The 15,513-nt window shown below is 38.3% G+C and overlaps 1 protein-coding gene and 1 pseudogene across 5 annotated transcripts; both read right to left on the bottom strand.

The window, feature by feature from the left end:
• On the bottom strand, positions 5,174-9,083 carry LOC18779961. Of its 5 annotated transcripts, XR_002270104.1 has the most exons (4): positions 8,187-9,083; positions 7,839-7,976; positions 7,042-7,101; positions 5,174-5,465 (listed from the first exon to the last, which is right to left on the bottom strand). XR_002270104.1 is itself a non-coding variant. In XM_020556616.1 (2 exons), the coding sequence occupies exon 1, from the start codon at positions 8,999-9,001 to the stop codon at positions 8,204-8,206; it is 798 nt and encodes a 265-aa protein (XP_020412205.1). In that variant the 5' UTR covers positions 9,002-9,083; the 3' UTR covers positions 6,790-7,101; positions 8,187-8,203. The 5 variants fall into 5 exon arrangements, 1 of the variants encoding a protein (XP_020412205.1); XR_002270105.1 differs by lacking the exon at positions 7,839-7,976; XR_002270102.1 differs by lacking the exon at positions 5,174-5,465 and having other exon boundaries at positions 6,790-7,101.
• Positions 9,557-14,403, bottom strand: LOC109947318 (annotated as a pseudogene).

The raw sequence follows: 15,513 nt of genomic DNA, 5'->3' as shown, positions 1-15,513 counted from the left end.
TGAACTATGAAGAGCAGCCTAGAAATCCTGCAACAACACCATTTGAAACACCTGTAGGGAATCAGATTCATGATCTCAGGTCAAGGGGTCGTGTTTCACAAGGAGAATCAAGCAAACTAAGCAGCAGGGTAGAGGATACTCAACGGTTTGATCACACTCCATTGAAATGGAGAAAGTTGGATGATATTCTAGCACAATGCAATCTGTGCATTATGGAACCCGAGAAGTTTGATGAAGTTTTCAAGGATGAGTCATGGATAAAGGCAATGAAGGATGAGTTGTCAATGATAGAAAAGAATGCTACATGGGAGCTTGTTGACAGACCTTCATCAAAACCAGTTATTGGAGTTAAATGGGTGTTTAAAACCAAGTTAAATCTGGATGGTTCAGTGCAGAAAAATAAAGCAAGGTTAGTGGCTAAAGGATACTCTCAGAAACCAGGGGTGGACTACAATGAAACATTTGCACCTGTGGCTAGATTAGACACAATCCGAACTCTAATTGCATTAGCTGCACAGAAGGGTTGGCAGCTGTACCAATTAGATGTTAAGTCAGCTTTTCTAAATGGTGTCTTGGAAGAAGAAGTGTATGTAGACCAGCCGGAGGGATTTGTGGTGAAGGGGAGTGAAAGCAAAGTTTACAAGCTGCACAAAGCTCTATATGGTTTGAAACAGGAGCCAAGAGCTTGGTATAGTGAAATTGATAGTTATTTTGCTAAGTGTGGTTTCACAAAGAGTCAAAGTGAGGCTACTCTTTATGTCAAAACTAGAGGTGAAGCAAGCATCTTGATAGTGTCTATCTATATAGATGACATAGTATACACTGGAAACAGTCACACCATGTTAGAAGAATTTAAGCAAGATATGATGGAGAAATATGAGATAACGTATTTGGGACTCTTGCATAATTTCTTAGGGATGGGAGTAATTCAGACACCAACGAGCATCTTCCTTCATCAAAGGAAGTATGCATCAACTCTGTTGAGCAGATTCGGTCTGAGTGACTGTAAACCTGTGGTTATTCCTCTGGTTCCAACTGAAAAATTAAGTAAGGATGATGGGAGTGGCTCCACAAGTGAGGAGCAATATAGAAAGATTGTTGGAAGTTTGCTGTATCTCACAGCTACAAGACCTGATATCATGTTTGCAGCTAGCTTGCTTGCAAGGTTTATGCACTGCCCCACCAACAAACATCTTGGAACAGCTAAACGAGTCCTTAGATATGTGAAAGGAACACTTGACTATGGTCTGGAGTATGTGAAGGGAAAAGAGGCAGTTCTAATTGGCTATTGTGATAGTGATTGGAGTGGTTCAGTGGATGATAGCAAGAGCACCTCTGGATATGCATTTTCTTTCGGTAGTGGAGTGTTTGCGTGGGCTTCAGTCAAACAGCACTGTGTTGCTCTCTCTACTGCAGAGGCAGAGTACATTAGTGCCTCTGAAGCAACAACACAAGCTGTTTGGTTGAGATTTGTATTGGAAGATTTCGGAGAGTTCCAAACAGAGGCCACACCACTACACTGTGATAACACCTCTGCTATTGCCATTACAAAGAACCCTGTGTTTCACCAGAAAACCAAGCATATTGATCGAAGGTATCACTTTATTAAGGATGCTTTGCAAGAAGGAATTGTAGATTTGATCTATTGTCCTACGAATGAGCAGCTAGCAGATATTTTTACAAAGGCCTTGGCCAAGGATCGTTTCAGCTATCTACGAGAGAAGTTTGGTGTGAAATCAGCTCACAACTTAAAGGGGAGTGTTGAAATATAAGTGTGGTGAGCTGATATAAATGATGTTAGGCCTCTAATCTGAGATTGTGTATTCACTTAGTCACTAAGATAGGCAAGTGTTAGGCGTCAGTTAAATGGTAAGTGGCTATAGCCACGTGTAATGATCCTAGAGATCAGTTTTGAATGTAAGGCTGTGATTCTCAAATGATGTAAGAGAATCCAGCTGTGCTTCTAATGGTTACATAGCTCACACTGAGCTTGCCCGAAAGTTAGCAGAGTATACAATACAAAAATACAGAAGAATTGTTTTTCAGCCGTGCTCTCGGTTTTCTCTTGCATATTGTTTTCTCTTCTTCTCCAAAATCTGTTCAAAACTCTAACAATTTGGACTAATAATATTTCCTAATGACGTGGGAAAGCAAGCCATGAGGTATACAAACCTACCTGTTCCATCACTAGCTTGACAGACTCACTTAAGTAATATTCATCAGTCTGTCATCTTCAATTCCACAATCTCGAATTTCTTGGACAGCAACATCATCAACATCGGTTAGCACCTGCATTGCCAGAATCATGTTTCAATGACTTCAATTCACGCAACATAACATGAAATTCTGAAGAAAAAAATCGTCACCAACTCAACAACTGAAGAAGGTATCTGGTACTAAATCTTCTTAGCCTCTCTAATCCAAGGAGGAGCAAAAGCAGGACCTTGAAGATATAAGTTGTTGTTTCTTACATCACTTTTCGTTTCTACGTTTGTAAATTTTTTAGTACGTTAAATGTTTTGAAAGATTTATGAAGGAAAATGATGAGTAATCCTAAAGATAATATAGCAATCACTAAAGTGAGTAGTGCCAAAATAAGTTCAAAACATGATGGTATGATAAAAGAACTGAATTTGATTTCGAGTTGTCAAGAAAGAAGTCGCGTTGTAAAATTTCGTTTTGCTTTTAGATTTGGATTTTGGCTGCCTAAACCCCTTTGCTTTTGTTTTTGGCAATACTAAGCGTAAAACCCTTTGTTATAATCAACTGTAATAACAAAAAGTTCATCGCCAAGTAGACACTGCCAAGCGGGATTAGTTGGTTGATGTCTCGTTTCCTAGGAGTTTTCGATTAACCCAGCAAATTGTTCGGCGCACGTCTCACTTTCAAACTTATATAGAATGGCATAATTTTTATTTTTTTATTTTTTAACCCATGTCATATTTTATAAATTGACTTACATATATTATAGCCAGTTGGAATCTGATAAAGAGCAACAATTTTGTCTTTTTTTATTTTTTTATTTTTTTTATTTATGTATATAAAAAATTTCTTAGTTTTATTCAAAAGATAATAATTAGACTCCAAGTCCAGCTCTAAATTTTTTTTAAAAATTATTATTCTTAAATGACACATGATATATTTTCAATGAGAGTATCACAAGCTGAGATAAAGAGCAACAATTTGTCTTTTTATTTTTTATTTGCGTTAAAACTTAAAATTGAAATTTTTAAATATGTGATGAGATGAGCTAGTCCATCATGGATTCTAAATTTCTAATGGGTTACAAGAGTATTAATGGCCCTTTCTGAGTCCTAATATTATTTGGGGCAGCACTACGTGAACAGGGTTTAGTCTCATTGTGATTAGGCTTGTCAGTTTTTATTTTTACATTCATCTACATTTTGCAAGGAGGAAAGGTCGCGCGTTTTCTCTCTTCCCATGAAACATAAAAGCAGCAATAGGTGCAAAGGATACAAACAACAAAGATATATAAAGTACAACAATTATGTTGGAGCAATCAATTTTCTTTTCCTAAGTACCTCATAACGTTACATTATTTTGTGAATTAATTTACTAAACTTGGTGTTATATTGGACACAAGACAGGACGAGTCGTGATGGTCTAGAGGACAAATGGTCATCGCAAGCTTTTTTTCCTTATTCACATGTCGCTAGATGAGAGACATAACAACATAATAAGACCCAGATTGACTATCTTAAGGACAAATCCATTGTGCTGAGGGGCAAAAGTGGACTTGCCCTCCTGATACGGTTCTGTCCTCGGCAAGCCGGAGAAAAGAATTCAGCGATGGCCGGCACCAGTTTGTAGGCCAAACCCAGCAGTACCACCAGCAAAAGCAACAAGCACAAGATTAGATAGATCACAAGGTGGCAGGAAGAGGAGTGTGGAAAAAGCAGAAGCCACAAGAGTGAAGCAACTGAGATTGAACCAAACAGCATCATGGTGACGTGGCCCCATTTATATATGTATGCATGACTCTGATCATGTTCATCACTAATAACACTAAGCTTCATAAGCAGTAGCAGTACCCTTAATAAGCTGAAGGCCAAGCAATATCCGAGGACGCTGGACAGTACAACCATCATGATGATCCGGTGCGTTTTGAACAGATCTTCTTGTGCATACCGCATCTGCACCAACGTCAGGATCGTCGAAAATGGTGAAGGCAAGAACAGTGTTGTTTTTGCCATGGTGACGCTTAGATGTCGTTGAAAGCTTCAAGCAATGTTGGTGGTCTTGCTGCAATGTTGATGAAGAAGAAAGTGTTGATTGTTGATGAAGTGCTGCCTCATAACGAAATTAGAACTGTGAGGATTGATGATATTATTCATGCCAATGTAAAAAGGATAAGTTGCATATAATAGCTATCTAGGAATGGGCGCACGTCTAATTTCACTTGAGTGTTGCTACTAAACCAAGTATTACTAGTTCTAATAATTACATATTTTCATATATATATATATATATATGAAAATACTATCTTACTAGTGAGTTCACAATATAAAGAAAAAATATATATATATAATAATATCTATATAAACAGTAGCATACACTAATTTGGGGCATATTGTGCATTATCAATTGTTTTGGTGCCCAAATTAATGCATACACTAATCACCAAGCCAAAATAAACAAAAAGCGCACTTTGTAATTATTGGACATAATTACGCTTCCTCACAAATAATAAATTTAGTAATTAAGGGCAAGCCTTCTCTTATAGCTAGCTTGTCTATCATAATCTTTTTGGTAAATTCTAGTTAAGAGAGCATATTTGCTCACCAATTTAATTTAACTTGTGTTATCGTCACTGTTCTCAACACTTGTCATTATTAGCAGAGCCTGCTAACGCCCTCAAGAGTCAAACATCCTCCTTGAAAAAACATTTTGACCCTTCTAATTCTACTTGTATGGTTCAGTTTTCTAGCATCTTTACCTCATAAAATGGGTTTTTCATCTTCTTTGTTTCGTATTATAAATTCTATAATTTAGATATCATGTGCTTATGATAAATCATATTTTTAATTAACTAATAGATCTATGAATGATTCCATAACTTACAAATATGATTTATTAGCTTTCCTTTTGACTTTTAGGTATCTTGCATGGAGGTTTGGGTTTTGGGCATTAGAGTTGTAAAATAATTCCTTCCAATGTTACAACGTAAAATTACAAACTAAAACCTCTAGAGCACGCAAGCCCAAAGAGGTTGAAATAAAAAGCAGAGGCGACAGAAAAAGGGAGGCCAAATTCTCAAAGATGAGAAGGAGATCCCATGGCCTAAGTTTGCTAGAGCATCAGCTAAGAAATTAGCTTCACTAAACACATGGCTAAACTGGACGGAATCACACAAGGAGGCTAACTGCCAAATATCTTGAATCAAAGGCTTCACACTCCATGAGACCATGTTCATTTGCATACTGTACATGAGCCACTCTGCCTCCCTACACAAAAGATTATAATCTTTGAATGCAGGGAAAAAAAAGTGCAAATATTATCAGTTAAGAATGTTTATAAATTTTCTCACAAAGTGATGCTTTTGAGAAAATCAGCAATGATACATACAGATAACCAACATGAGCATCATTTCTTTTCATGAGCATGCTCATGTGAAGCTAAAACAGATATCATTTCCTTTCATGAATTTGGCCTAATATTCATTTCCAAACTAACTGGAAACTGTATTTACAGATGAGAATTTACCTGCATGAGAATATTCATTACCTTCAAGGGGCTTATAGATATCCACAGGTCCCACAAGCTTCTCGGAGACAGCTCTTACAACAGAATAAGATATTGAGTGGTCGCCACCTAACACTAATGGGCGCAGTGGATCCCGAAAGGGCATGGACACAATATAAAGGTTCTTCCAAAAAAATCTAAAAGGTAAACGTAGCAGGTGTATGTATATACTCATTCCGGAATGAAAAGTCTCAAACAAGTAAGGACAACATTTACTCTCAATAATATATCTGTGATGCTTTCCAGGAACCAAAAAAGGACAACATTTACTCTCAATAATATATCTGTGATGCTTTCCAGGAACCAAAAAAGGACAACATTACTCTTAGTATAGTATACCACTCTGAGTTTAAATTCCAATATTTCTCTGATGGAATGTTTTGCCCAGTTTCAAAAATCCATGCACCAGGAGGGAAGCACAAAAAGTTGGGATTGCAGCTAAAGGCTCACATATATATGACGAAGATGATAAAAGAAGTACCATGAGGAATCCTTTCCCATAAATGCAATGACTATGGCTTCTTTCCACCATTTTTCACAACCCTTATACAACTTAGACACTTGGTAAACATTATTCCCACAAATTGGCAGGAGCATCCCAACAGGGTGGTAACTCCTAACCGGTTTCCACTTTCATGGCAGTTGAAAACTTCAACAAAGGAAGGAAATTATGAAATTTTAGTTTGATAACTTCGGCAATTTAATGGATACAGCATTTTTCTCTCTCTCAGTGAATAAGCTTCATGAGAAATTGGCTAACTGCTGACATGGGGTCTCAGTATTGCCATTGTTGGACCTAAGAGCGGGGAAGTCTGTGGGAAAAGTGTGGTTATGATCAGTACAACGGATTCCCCGTTCCTAGTCCAGTGATGCACGATGAAGTTTCCTGAAAAGGTCTTGACGGGTTGGCACTAAAGTTTCCAATTAAAAGGAAAATGGCATCACTTCTTAACTAAAGTTTCCTGCAGTATGATGCATAGGGAGTCATCCTTTTCTACCTTCCACTAAAAAATTCTTCCATATATATTTTTTTCTCCTTAGCATAGGCCTCCAACATGGATATGTGAATGAATTACATGAATTTTCATCCTAGACAATATTCTACCTTACATGCATGCATATTATTTATCAATACGAAAACAGGACAATCTCCAAATTTGATTACCTTTCCTGCCTCTTTCTGAGGTCCATAGGAAAGCAATTCCAGCAGAGTTATGTCCGTAACCCTTTGCTCTTTAAAAACACCCTGAAACCAAATTATATAGAAGTAGAACTAACCTTGTCCTCGTCCCCAATGAAGTTGTCATGAAAAATGACTGAATAGTCATCTTTGGTCACCTACAAAAATAGCTTTTGTTAACATTTTTCCTCTGTAGGGTTCTTCACTCAGCCAATTGTAAAAGTAAAAAAATGGAACAAAAGAACAGAAAAGAAAAGAAAAGCAGAGCAATCAGTACCCTAAATTTGAATGAATAATTTAACACTGAATACAAGAAGAAGACTCTCCACTTATACATAAACATTGATTTTGTAGCCCCAAATTCCATGGCAAGCCAAGGAACATGTATCATAGGAAAATAAGAAAACAAACTACGGTAAGATTCTATTTTCTAGAGCAAGATTGCTGCTTTTCATGAAATGTTTCCTTTTGGGTGCCCAAAAAGCACAAAGATTATGAACGTCAACTCGACAAAATCGATTAGAGAAATCAGGGAACAGGGTACCCTGATCCCTATTTCAAATCTGAGGCCTGAAAATGGCATCATACTGCAGGAAGGGTACTTGACATCTAAGCATTTAAAATATGAAATATACCAGCAAGCAGTTGTATGGTATCATACTGGTAAAGTTTTCAATGTTACAAAAGGGATATGACTGCATGTCATGCGCAGTGAACATACATTACATGTGGTTCAACTAATTGCTGCTCAAACTCAGCCCAGTGTAACAAAATAAAGCTTTTGAAGCACATCAAGTTACACTAACAATCTATAAACAAGGAAAAACAATAGGGATATCTCAAAACAATTTCCAAGTCTGAAAATTATACACTACCCAACATGGAAAATAGGTACCTTTAGCACTAGGAACATCTATAACTCGGCTCTGACCCTTGTCTATCAAAGCACTAGGAATATTGGTTGGCATTGCTGTCACAAAACCCCACGTACTTATAATCATTTTGTGGTTAAGAAATCGGAGAGATAGAGAGGCTGTGAAGAGAAGTGAGAAAAACTTAAAAATGATCAAAGCAGAGAGAAAATCAACAGGAAAAAATCGCTCAAATTAAAATATCCCACTCGAATTACAATTGTACATAAACTAATCACAATTACAGAATGAATTGAATAAACAACGTGCTAGCTCTCCCAAAAAAACCATGTACTTATAATCGTTTTGTGGTTCAAAAACCAGGTACTTACATCTGATATCCAAGAAATCAGAAGGCTCGGCACTTCCTGGAGCTAGTCAGAAACTTGTTCTTTGTCAAAACCCGACCTCGTCCTGGCTTAGACGGCAAAGGCAAGTTCTTGATGTCAATAATTTGAATTTTCTTTCGCTTGTTTTGGAACTCTTGATAGCCTTGGTGAAGCTTTTGAACACTAGTCTCCAACTTCTCTTCATCATCCCAATCTTGCCGATGATGAAGATCATGATCAGTAGATTTTGTGAGCCCCTTAGGGTTTTGTTGGCTCTCCGAAAAATCAGAAGGCTCTGGGCACTTCCTCAAACTGATCAACTGCTTGTTCTCGCTCAAAACCCGGCCTCGCTGAGGCTTAGACGGCAAAGGCAAGTTCTTGACGTCAAGAAGTTGAATTTTCTTTCTCTTGCTTTGGAACTCCTGATAGCCTTGGTGAAGCTTTCGCTTGCTATTCTCCAATTTCTCTTCATCATCCCAGTGTTGCCGTTGATGGTGAGCATCAGATTTTGTTGGCCCCGTAGGGTTTTGTTGACAAGAAGATGGAGGTGGTGTGCATAGCACCAAGCGGAGGGTCTCCAACTTCTTCCCTTTGCCGTGGGATGGTGGTTTCTTGGGGTTCTCTTGAATTGCCATGTTGTGGTCATCAAGTTTGACGTTGTCGAACAAGAAGGGATCGAAAGTCGTGGTTTCACTTTCAAGGATGACGGCAGCTTCAAGGTCGTCGAGAGGGCAAGCGAGTCCAGCAAAGTCGTCATCGTCAACGTCAACGTCAACAGGAGGCTCTCGCTCGCATCGCTGTTCCTTCAAAGCCTTCATCTTGTCTGAAAGAGAAAGTAGCTAATGAAATGAAGGGTCTCAATCGTTTGAAAGAGAAAAGATTATGGGGAATTATGGGGAATTTTGGAAACCCTAAATCACATTAGCTAGTGTTTACAAAAGGCTCAGGCTACATATATATTTATAGTTTTCTGTTTCCTAATCTCATTGGGAAAACGAATATCTTATTCTAATTAATTCTATTGCACTTTCTAGCCCTAACTTGCCACTGTCGCCAAACGCAAATGGCCCATGTTTGTGTTTTGTGCTTCAAGAAGTTGGAGTTATTTAGAAACTCTCTTGTATTACTCCAAACAAAATACAATTATTTTCCTCTTATTAAGCTTTTTTTTTTTTTTTTGGTGCCAAGTTTCTTTTAGTTTTCTATTAAATACTAAATATGTGATTGAGGATTTCTTTTAGTTTTAAATTTCTTGCTCTCTTTTTTTGGGAAAATAGTCTAGAATTTACTTTTTCATTTTTTCGGAAATTAGTCCTGAAGAAGTTTTTGGTTTAGTCTCCAGGTGTACCAAAGGAAGGCACATGATAATTTCCTCACTTTGATATCTTTGCAGTCAACTCTCTCACAAGCTTAGCTGTTACCATTGCAGTCATCCCATCAACAGTGTCACGCTGCGGGTTGAATTCAATGACATCGGCAGCAACAACGTCGCCTTGGAGGCTGTGGAATATGTTGAGAACATCACGGAAGGAAAGACCCCAGGCTCAATTTGTGACACTCCGGGAGCAAATGCAGGATCAAGGCAATCTACATCTATCAAGATGTACACGCCCTTCACACCTTCCCCTAATTTCTGTCAAACACAAATTTCTTAAGAGTTACTCTCAGTACTGTTATAAGTACATGCAGAAATATAAACACAGATACACGAGACAGGGACGGAGGGAGGGAGAAGAGAGACCAGCATTTCCGAAAAATGACGATCTCTTGAAAAGGTTCCCATTTCATATTGTTCAACGCCAAATCATTTTCCTTGTTCACGCCCTGCTTTGTTGATTGATCTAATACCAACCTAAAAATTCAGCAACCAAATTCAGCAGGCTGGCTGAAATGCTGGTTGACAACTAAAACAGGACATTCAACTTAATTACAGCGCAAGAACATATGAGAACTACATTAGGTTAAATGCTGAATAGATGTAAAGGAGAAGAAAAAGAAGTAGCATAGGTCATAGGATGACAAAGACACGTCGAATGAAACTTGCTATAGTAAGCGACAGCACACTCATCTTAATAAAACATGCTACTTTTGCTAACGGCAAAGCTCAAGTGGAAGTTTAAACTTAATCACAGATGCAATAACATATTTGAAAGTCATATAAGGTGATTAATCCATTATTTGAATTTTGAATAAGGTTTTACATACCTGATGCCAAGATTAGAAATACCAAATGCTTATAAAATCTTCTATGGTATATAACATTATCAGCTGAGAATATTTACAAATTTTCCCACAAGTGATGGCAAAATCCTATGAGACGCTTTAGAGAAAATCAACAATGGTACATATACATAGCCAGGTTAATGTGAAACTAAAAAGATATACAAGGTTGTTAATAATCCCTTTTCATCAATTTGTTATTTGACTAATATCTATTTCCTAATTAAGCGGGGAACGAAAGCCATGAGGAATATACACACGGTGTATTTACAGATAAGAAGATGCGTGTGAATATTCATTGCCTACCAACGCCACGTATGGGGTTTGTCCGCACGCCGAATAACCTACGCCACGTGGGACCTAACAATCACAGGGTGGTACTTAGGGTAGTGCGTATAGCACTTCAAACTGACATACTCTTACCTATCTAAACTAATACTAGAGGTATTCTCATTTTAATGATACCAGTCTATAGTAGACTGTAACGTAATTTAATCAGGAAAATAATATTATTTCTAGACCAACGATCATTCACATAAACATAAATTTCATAATTTCCATTATTAAAATAATATCTAAAAGTTTCCTATAATAATAATAAACACTCTAAAAATCTCAGCCTAGTCAACACAGCTCAACAACGCTCAAGACCTTTCACTAGGGTCATTATAATTCTCCTAGGAAGAAAAAACTACCTCGGAAGACTCACGGTCAACCAAAGGTCAAACTACCCAAACTTGGTCAAACGGGCCTACGGGGCCCACGACCTCCAAATTCCAATTCGAAAGTTCCTATGTTCTACAAGGCTTAGGACACACGTTCTGCAAATTTGGTCCAAAACAGACGGTCGGATCGCTCACGATTGCACAATTAGATGATTATTATGAAACATAAACTTTAAGTTATTAAATCAGAACATCCGAGGCTCCGATCCATGATCCCTAAATTCCTACATGATCCTAGGAATGCCTAGATCCACATATATTAAATTCAAGACTATCCAACGGTTCAAATCTATCGAACCCGGATAACGCACAATATGCAAAATCTGTTCGATAGTCAAACGACATCCGAATTGAAATCCGCAAAAACCTACGTGCTCGTGAGGACCAAGGGATCATTCTAGGACTGAATGTGGTTCCCACCCTGCTGCCCACGCACGGGCAGCGCGTGGGTGGCTTGATCAATTTTCGACGGCCAGAAAAACTCCAAACCGCAGGGCAAGACTCCCAGGTTAGGTAAATCACATGTAGTGGAGCAACTTTTATTCTTGGACCTACCCCAAAAAGTCGACGGAAATGGCCGGAATCAGAGGCCGAAAATCGGCCAAACTTCCATCGCTTAATCGACTTTCAAAACGTAGCAACCTCTCAAATCTAACACCACAGGCAGCAAGAACAGCTCGAGAGGTTCAAAATCCGTACCTAGATCGTCAGAAATGGTGGCTTGACGACGACGAACGAAGCCGGCGAAGTTTCTGTCAAAATTGGTGCAATTCCGAGCTTTTACCGACGGAATCCGGTGGTTTCAGGGGCGGGGCTGGTCGGAAAGGAAGAGGGTGCAACGGCGGTTCGATCAAGTCCGACCTCGTGGCCGGTGGTGGTCTTTGGCGTCGACGGTGGCTCTTGGAAGCCATGGCTGGGAAGAAAAAAAACGAAGGAGGAGGGGCTGCTCGTGAGAGAGAGAGAGAGAGAGAGAGAGAGAGAAATCTGATTTTATCCAACCCTTTTTGCCAAAATTACGGTTATGCCACTGAGGGTATTTTGATCATCTCTCTCGTTACAACTCCGATTTGAGCCCACCACGTGTCTACAGACTCATCTCGCCGTGCTCTATGCAACGGTACTGTCGAAATTCCCAAATTTCTTCCCGGTCAAAAAGTCAACTTTAATCCTAATAAAATATTTTAGAGGCAAAATGGTATTTTCTCTCAATAAATTAATATTCACTAATTTATTTAGGACCGGGTCGTTACAATTTATTGCAAGCGCACAATTCGCACAAGTAATACAGCGACGAGTGAAGTGTCGTTCCCACAAAGAGTGATTTAATTTACTAAGTACCGATTGTGATTAACCCAAGACTTTATTTGAACAATTGATGATGAGATTTGATTGATTAATTAACTAAACCAATGAATAAAAGCAAGCGTAGAAAAATAAAGTAGTGAGATTCAAGATATGAGAGCACTAGAGCTTCCGATTTCACCATTGCTAATTCTACCCAATTCCCTTAGCATGTTAATCCTAATTATTCTCCATGTTGACAGTTGATTTTCCCTACCTTATTCGATACTCCATCTCTGGTTATATCAAAAGTATTCTTATTACCAACCTATTCTATCCTTAGTAATTGAATTAAGATAATAAGAATCCATTAAATTCCTTGGAAAACCTACAAAACAACCACATAAGTCATGACAAACATCCCTGTCTAATCATGTAACTCATGGCATCTATTACAAGAAGCAACCCCAAATTGGATATCCCTATCGTCAATTTAGCATCAAAATAATTAAATGTTGGCCAAACATTCAAAGCATTAAGCATGGTAACAGATACTCAACATGGAAAAATACTTGGAATTAACATTGACTAAAGTAATTGAGTATTCATGGCAAGAAGAAATTAGTTCATGAAAACTTTAATAAAAACCATGATAAAAAGTATCGTAGGAAAGGAAAAACCAATTGAAGATTTGATCTCTGCACGACAGCACTCTAGCTCCAGGTTGTCTTCTTTGTCTCTCTAACTCTCTCTCCTTTGAGTGTTTCGGCTATGAGTATGAATGTGTAGGAATTTGTGTGGGTAGATGATGGAGGATGGTGGGCAATGAATCCTTTCAACAATGACCTAAACTCCCTATTTATAAACTCCTAGAAATCCTACCTAAGGTATAATTACAATTGTTATAAAAATAGGATTCCTTCTAATATAAGGTCTTCTTTATTTCTCCTTGTTTAACTTGATAAGACTTAAACCATCTTGAACTAGGAAATTTGACCACATTCCTTGCAACAAAAGGAATCACTTGGCTTCTTTTTAATTAAACTTCAATCTTCATCTTCTTTCCCTTTTTAGCACACTTTCTCCTATTTTACAATTCCTTCACAAATCTCACAAAACCAATTAAAAACAACCAATTTAATCTAAGAAAATTAACGAATAAATAAGCAAATGAGGCATAAAATATATATAAAATATAAGCTTATCACACTTGCACTTTACAACCGTAAGATACAAAATAAAACAAATAAAACATGAATAATAATTTATTACAAATGATCTTCAATCTCCAACACTATTGTTATTTATTATTGTTGATGCGAAAAAGTGGTTCGGCACGTATTTCGTCAACTTAGTTATATTAAGCCTTCGGCAGGTGACTGTCCTCGGAAGATGTTCTACTTCGGAAGGGTAAGTACCTGCAAAAGGACGCGTTCGGTGAGTCCTTAGGGTATCGGTGTGGTACCGGCCGAAGGCTCTCCGATGCTTTAGTAAGTACGGTTTTAGTAATATTAACTAACAGATCAATCGGTAGCGTACCGTTAGTTTTGATTCCCTCCCTTTTGGGGATAGGGGTCTTCTTATATAGGCCTTGGAAGGTGTGCACTGTGCTCATATTTCCGATGTGGGACTGTGGACATGGATTGTGAGCATGACACGTGTCCGATGGTAAACAGGGCCAAGATAGATGGCTTCGGTAGAAAGCACGCCGAAGGCGTTTCTGCAGCCAAAATCGATCATGTCCACGTGTTCGGTCGTCATAGGCCATTTATCTCCTATATAAACAGTAGTTTATTTTATTTATGGGCGGCGGGCTTATACGAGCTTTCTCAGATTTGTCTTCATCATCGTGTGTGGAAGAATTTAACCATGACTCCACAATCAACAAATACATTGGAGACTCGCATCTCTTCAATGCGTGTCGTGATGAATAATGGCTTGTGATGACGATACATGTTCGGCGTCCCTTTGGGGATCACCTCATCTAAGGCCATAGCTAAGACCTACCCTCGTGTTCTCGGCTTCTCACTACTAGCCGGGCAGAGATAAACATCTCTGTCGAGATAGCCATTTTTGTCCTTCTGGGACTAAGAATTATGAAGGTAAGACTACTACCATATTAACATCTATCTCATTTTGTACTGATGGTCCTTCTCCCTCAACCTCATTTTCTTTTCCTCTGGCTCAGGCCATCAAAGTCCTCGTCACCCAATTCTCCAAATGCCAATTCTTTGGTCGGATCCTCCTCGGTGGCATCAACCATCATGGCTGAATCCTTTTTGGCCAAACATTTCCCATTTTCTTGGGATTGGTGAGAGCCATCATAGATAAAAATAATGATTATGAGTTTATGATCAATGCTGAACTTGAGTCTCGCTTTCTTTCATGAATGCCTTGCCTTCATTAAAATAAAAAAATAAATATGAATTAAATATCAGGAATCACATTTATTATGAATTAAATATCACATATATTATGAATTAAATATCACATTTCTTTCAAAAGAGAAAAACAGGTCAGTAGGGTTCATATTACAATAATGTGAAAGGACCATGAACACCGAAGAAGAAACAAAAAGTTTCCACTACTTTTGTGTAATACTATTTTTTTTTAATTCCAAATTTGTGTAGACTAATTGATCATTAGGAAAAAATTTCCACACAAAAGTTGCTTTATCACCAGTAAATATGTTGTAGCGGGTGTTGTGAGGAGCCTCACAAATCTGGACCGTTAGATCAGAAATGATTGGACCTTTGGATCGTGTTTGATTTTATATATGTTGTAGCTGGTGTTGTGAGGAGTCTGTACGTACAGATGGATTGGTGATCAGACATCCTGATCTTAGGTTGTGTTTCAAAGTTAAGGTGAGAGATCGCCGTTCAATCATGCGTGATCATGCGATATAGAATGATCCGACCGTTGGATCGGACCCAAATTGATGCACGGTGATGTCTGGACTATTTAGAGTCCATTGGTGGATTGGATTTGAAATCAGAGGTTGTGGGCCCGAGGCAGATTTTTAGAGTGTCGATTGGACGTGTGGGACCCACAAGACTCAAATAGCGACTTTTTGGACAATGGGTGTCATTGGTCATGTTTTGATG

This window comes from Prunus persica, chromosome G2 (assembly GCF_000346465.2).
Source record: "Prunus persica cultivar Lovell chromosome G2, Prunus_persica_NCBIv2, whole genome shotgun sequence".
NCBI classification, from domain to species: Eukaryota; Viridiplantae; Streptophyta; class Magnoliopsida; order Rosales; family Rosaceae; genus Prunus; species Prunus persica.
The sequence above is the reverse complement of the archived record's forward strand: the minus strand, read 5'-3'. Positions and strand labels throughout refer to the sequence as shown.

Excerpts from the sequence above, each read along its gene's own strand:
- LOC18779961 (XM_020556616.1), bottom strand. The coding sequence starts at position 9,001 with ATGAAGGCTTTGAAGGAACAGCGATGCGAGCGAGAGCCTCCTGTTGAC.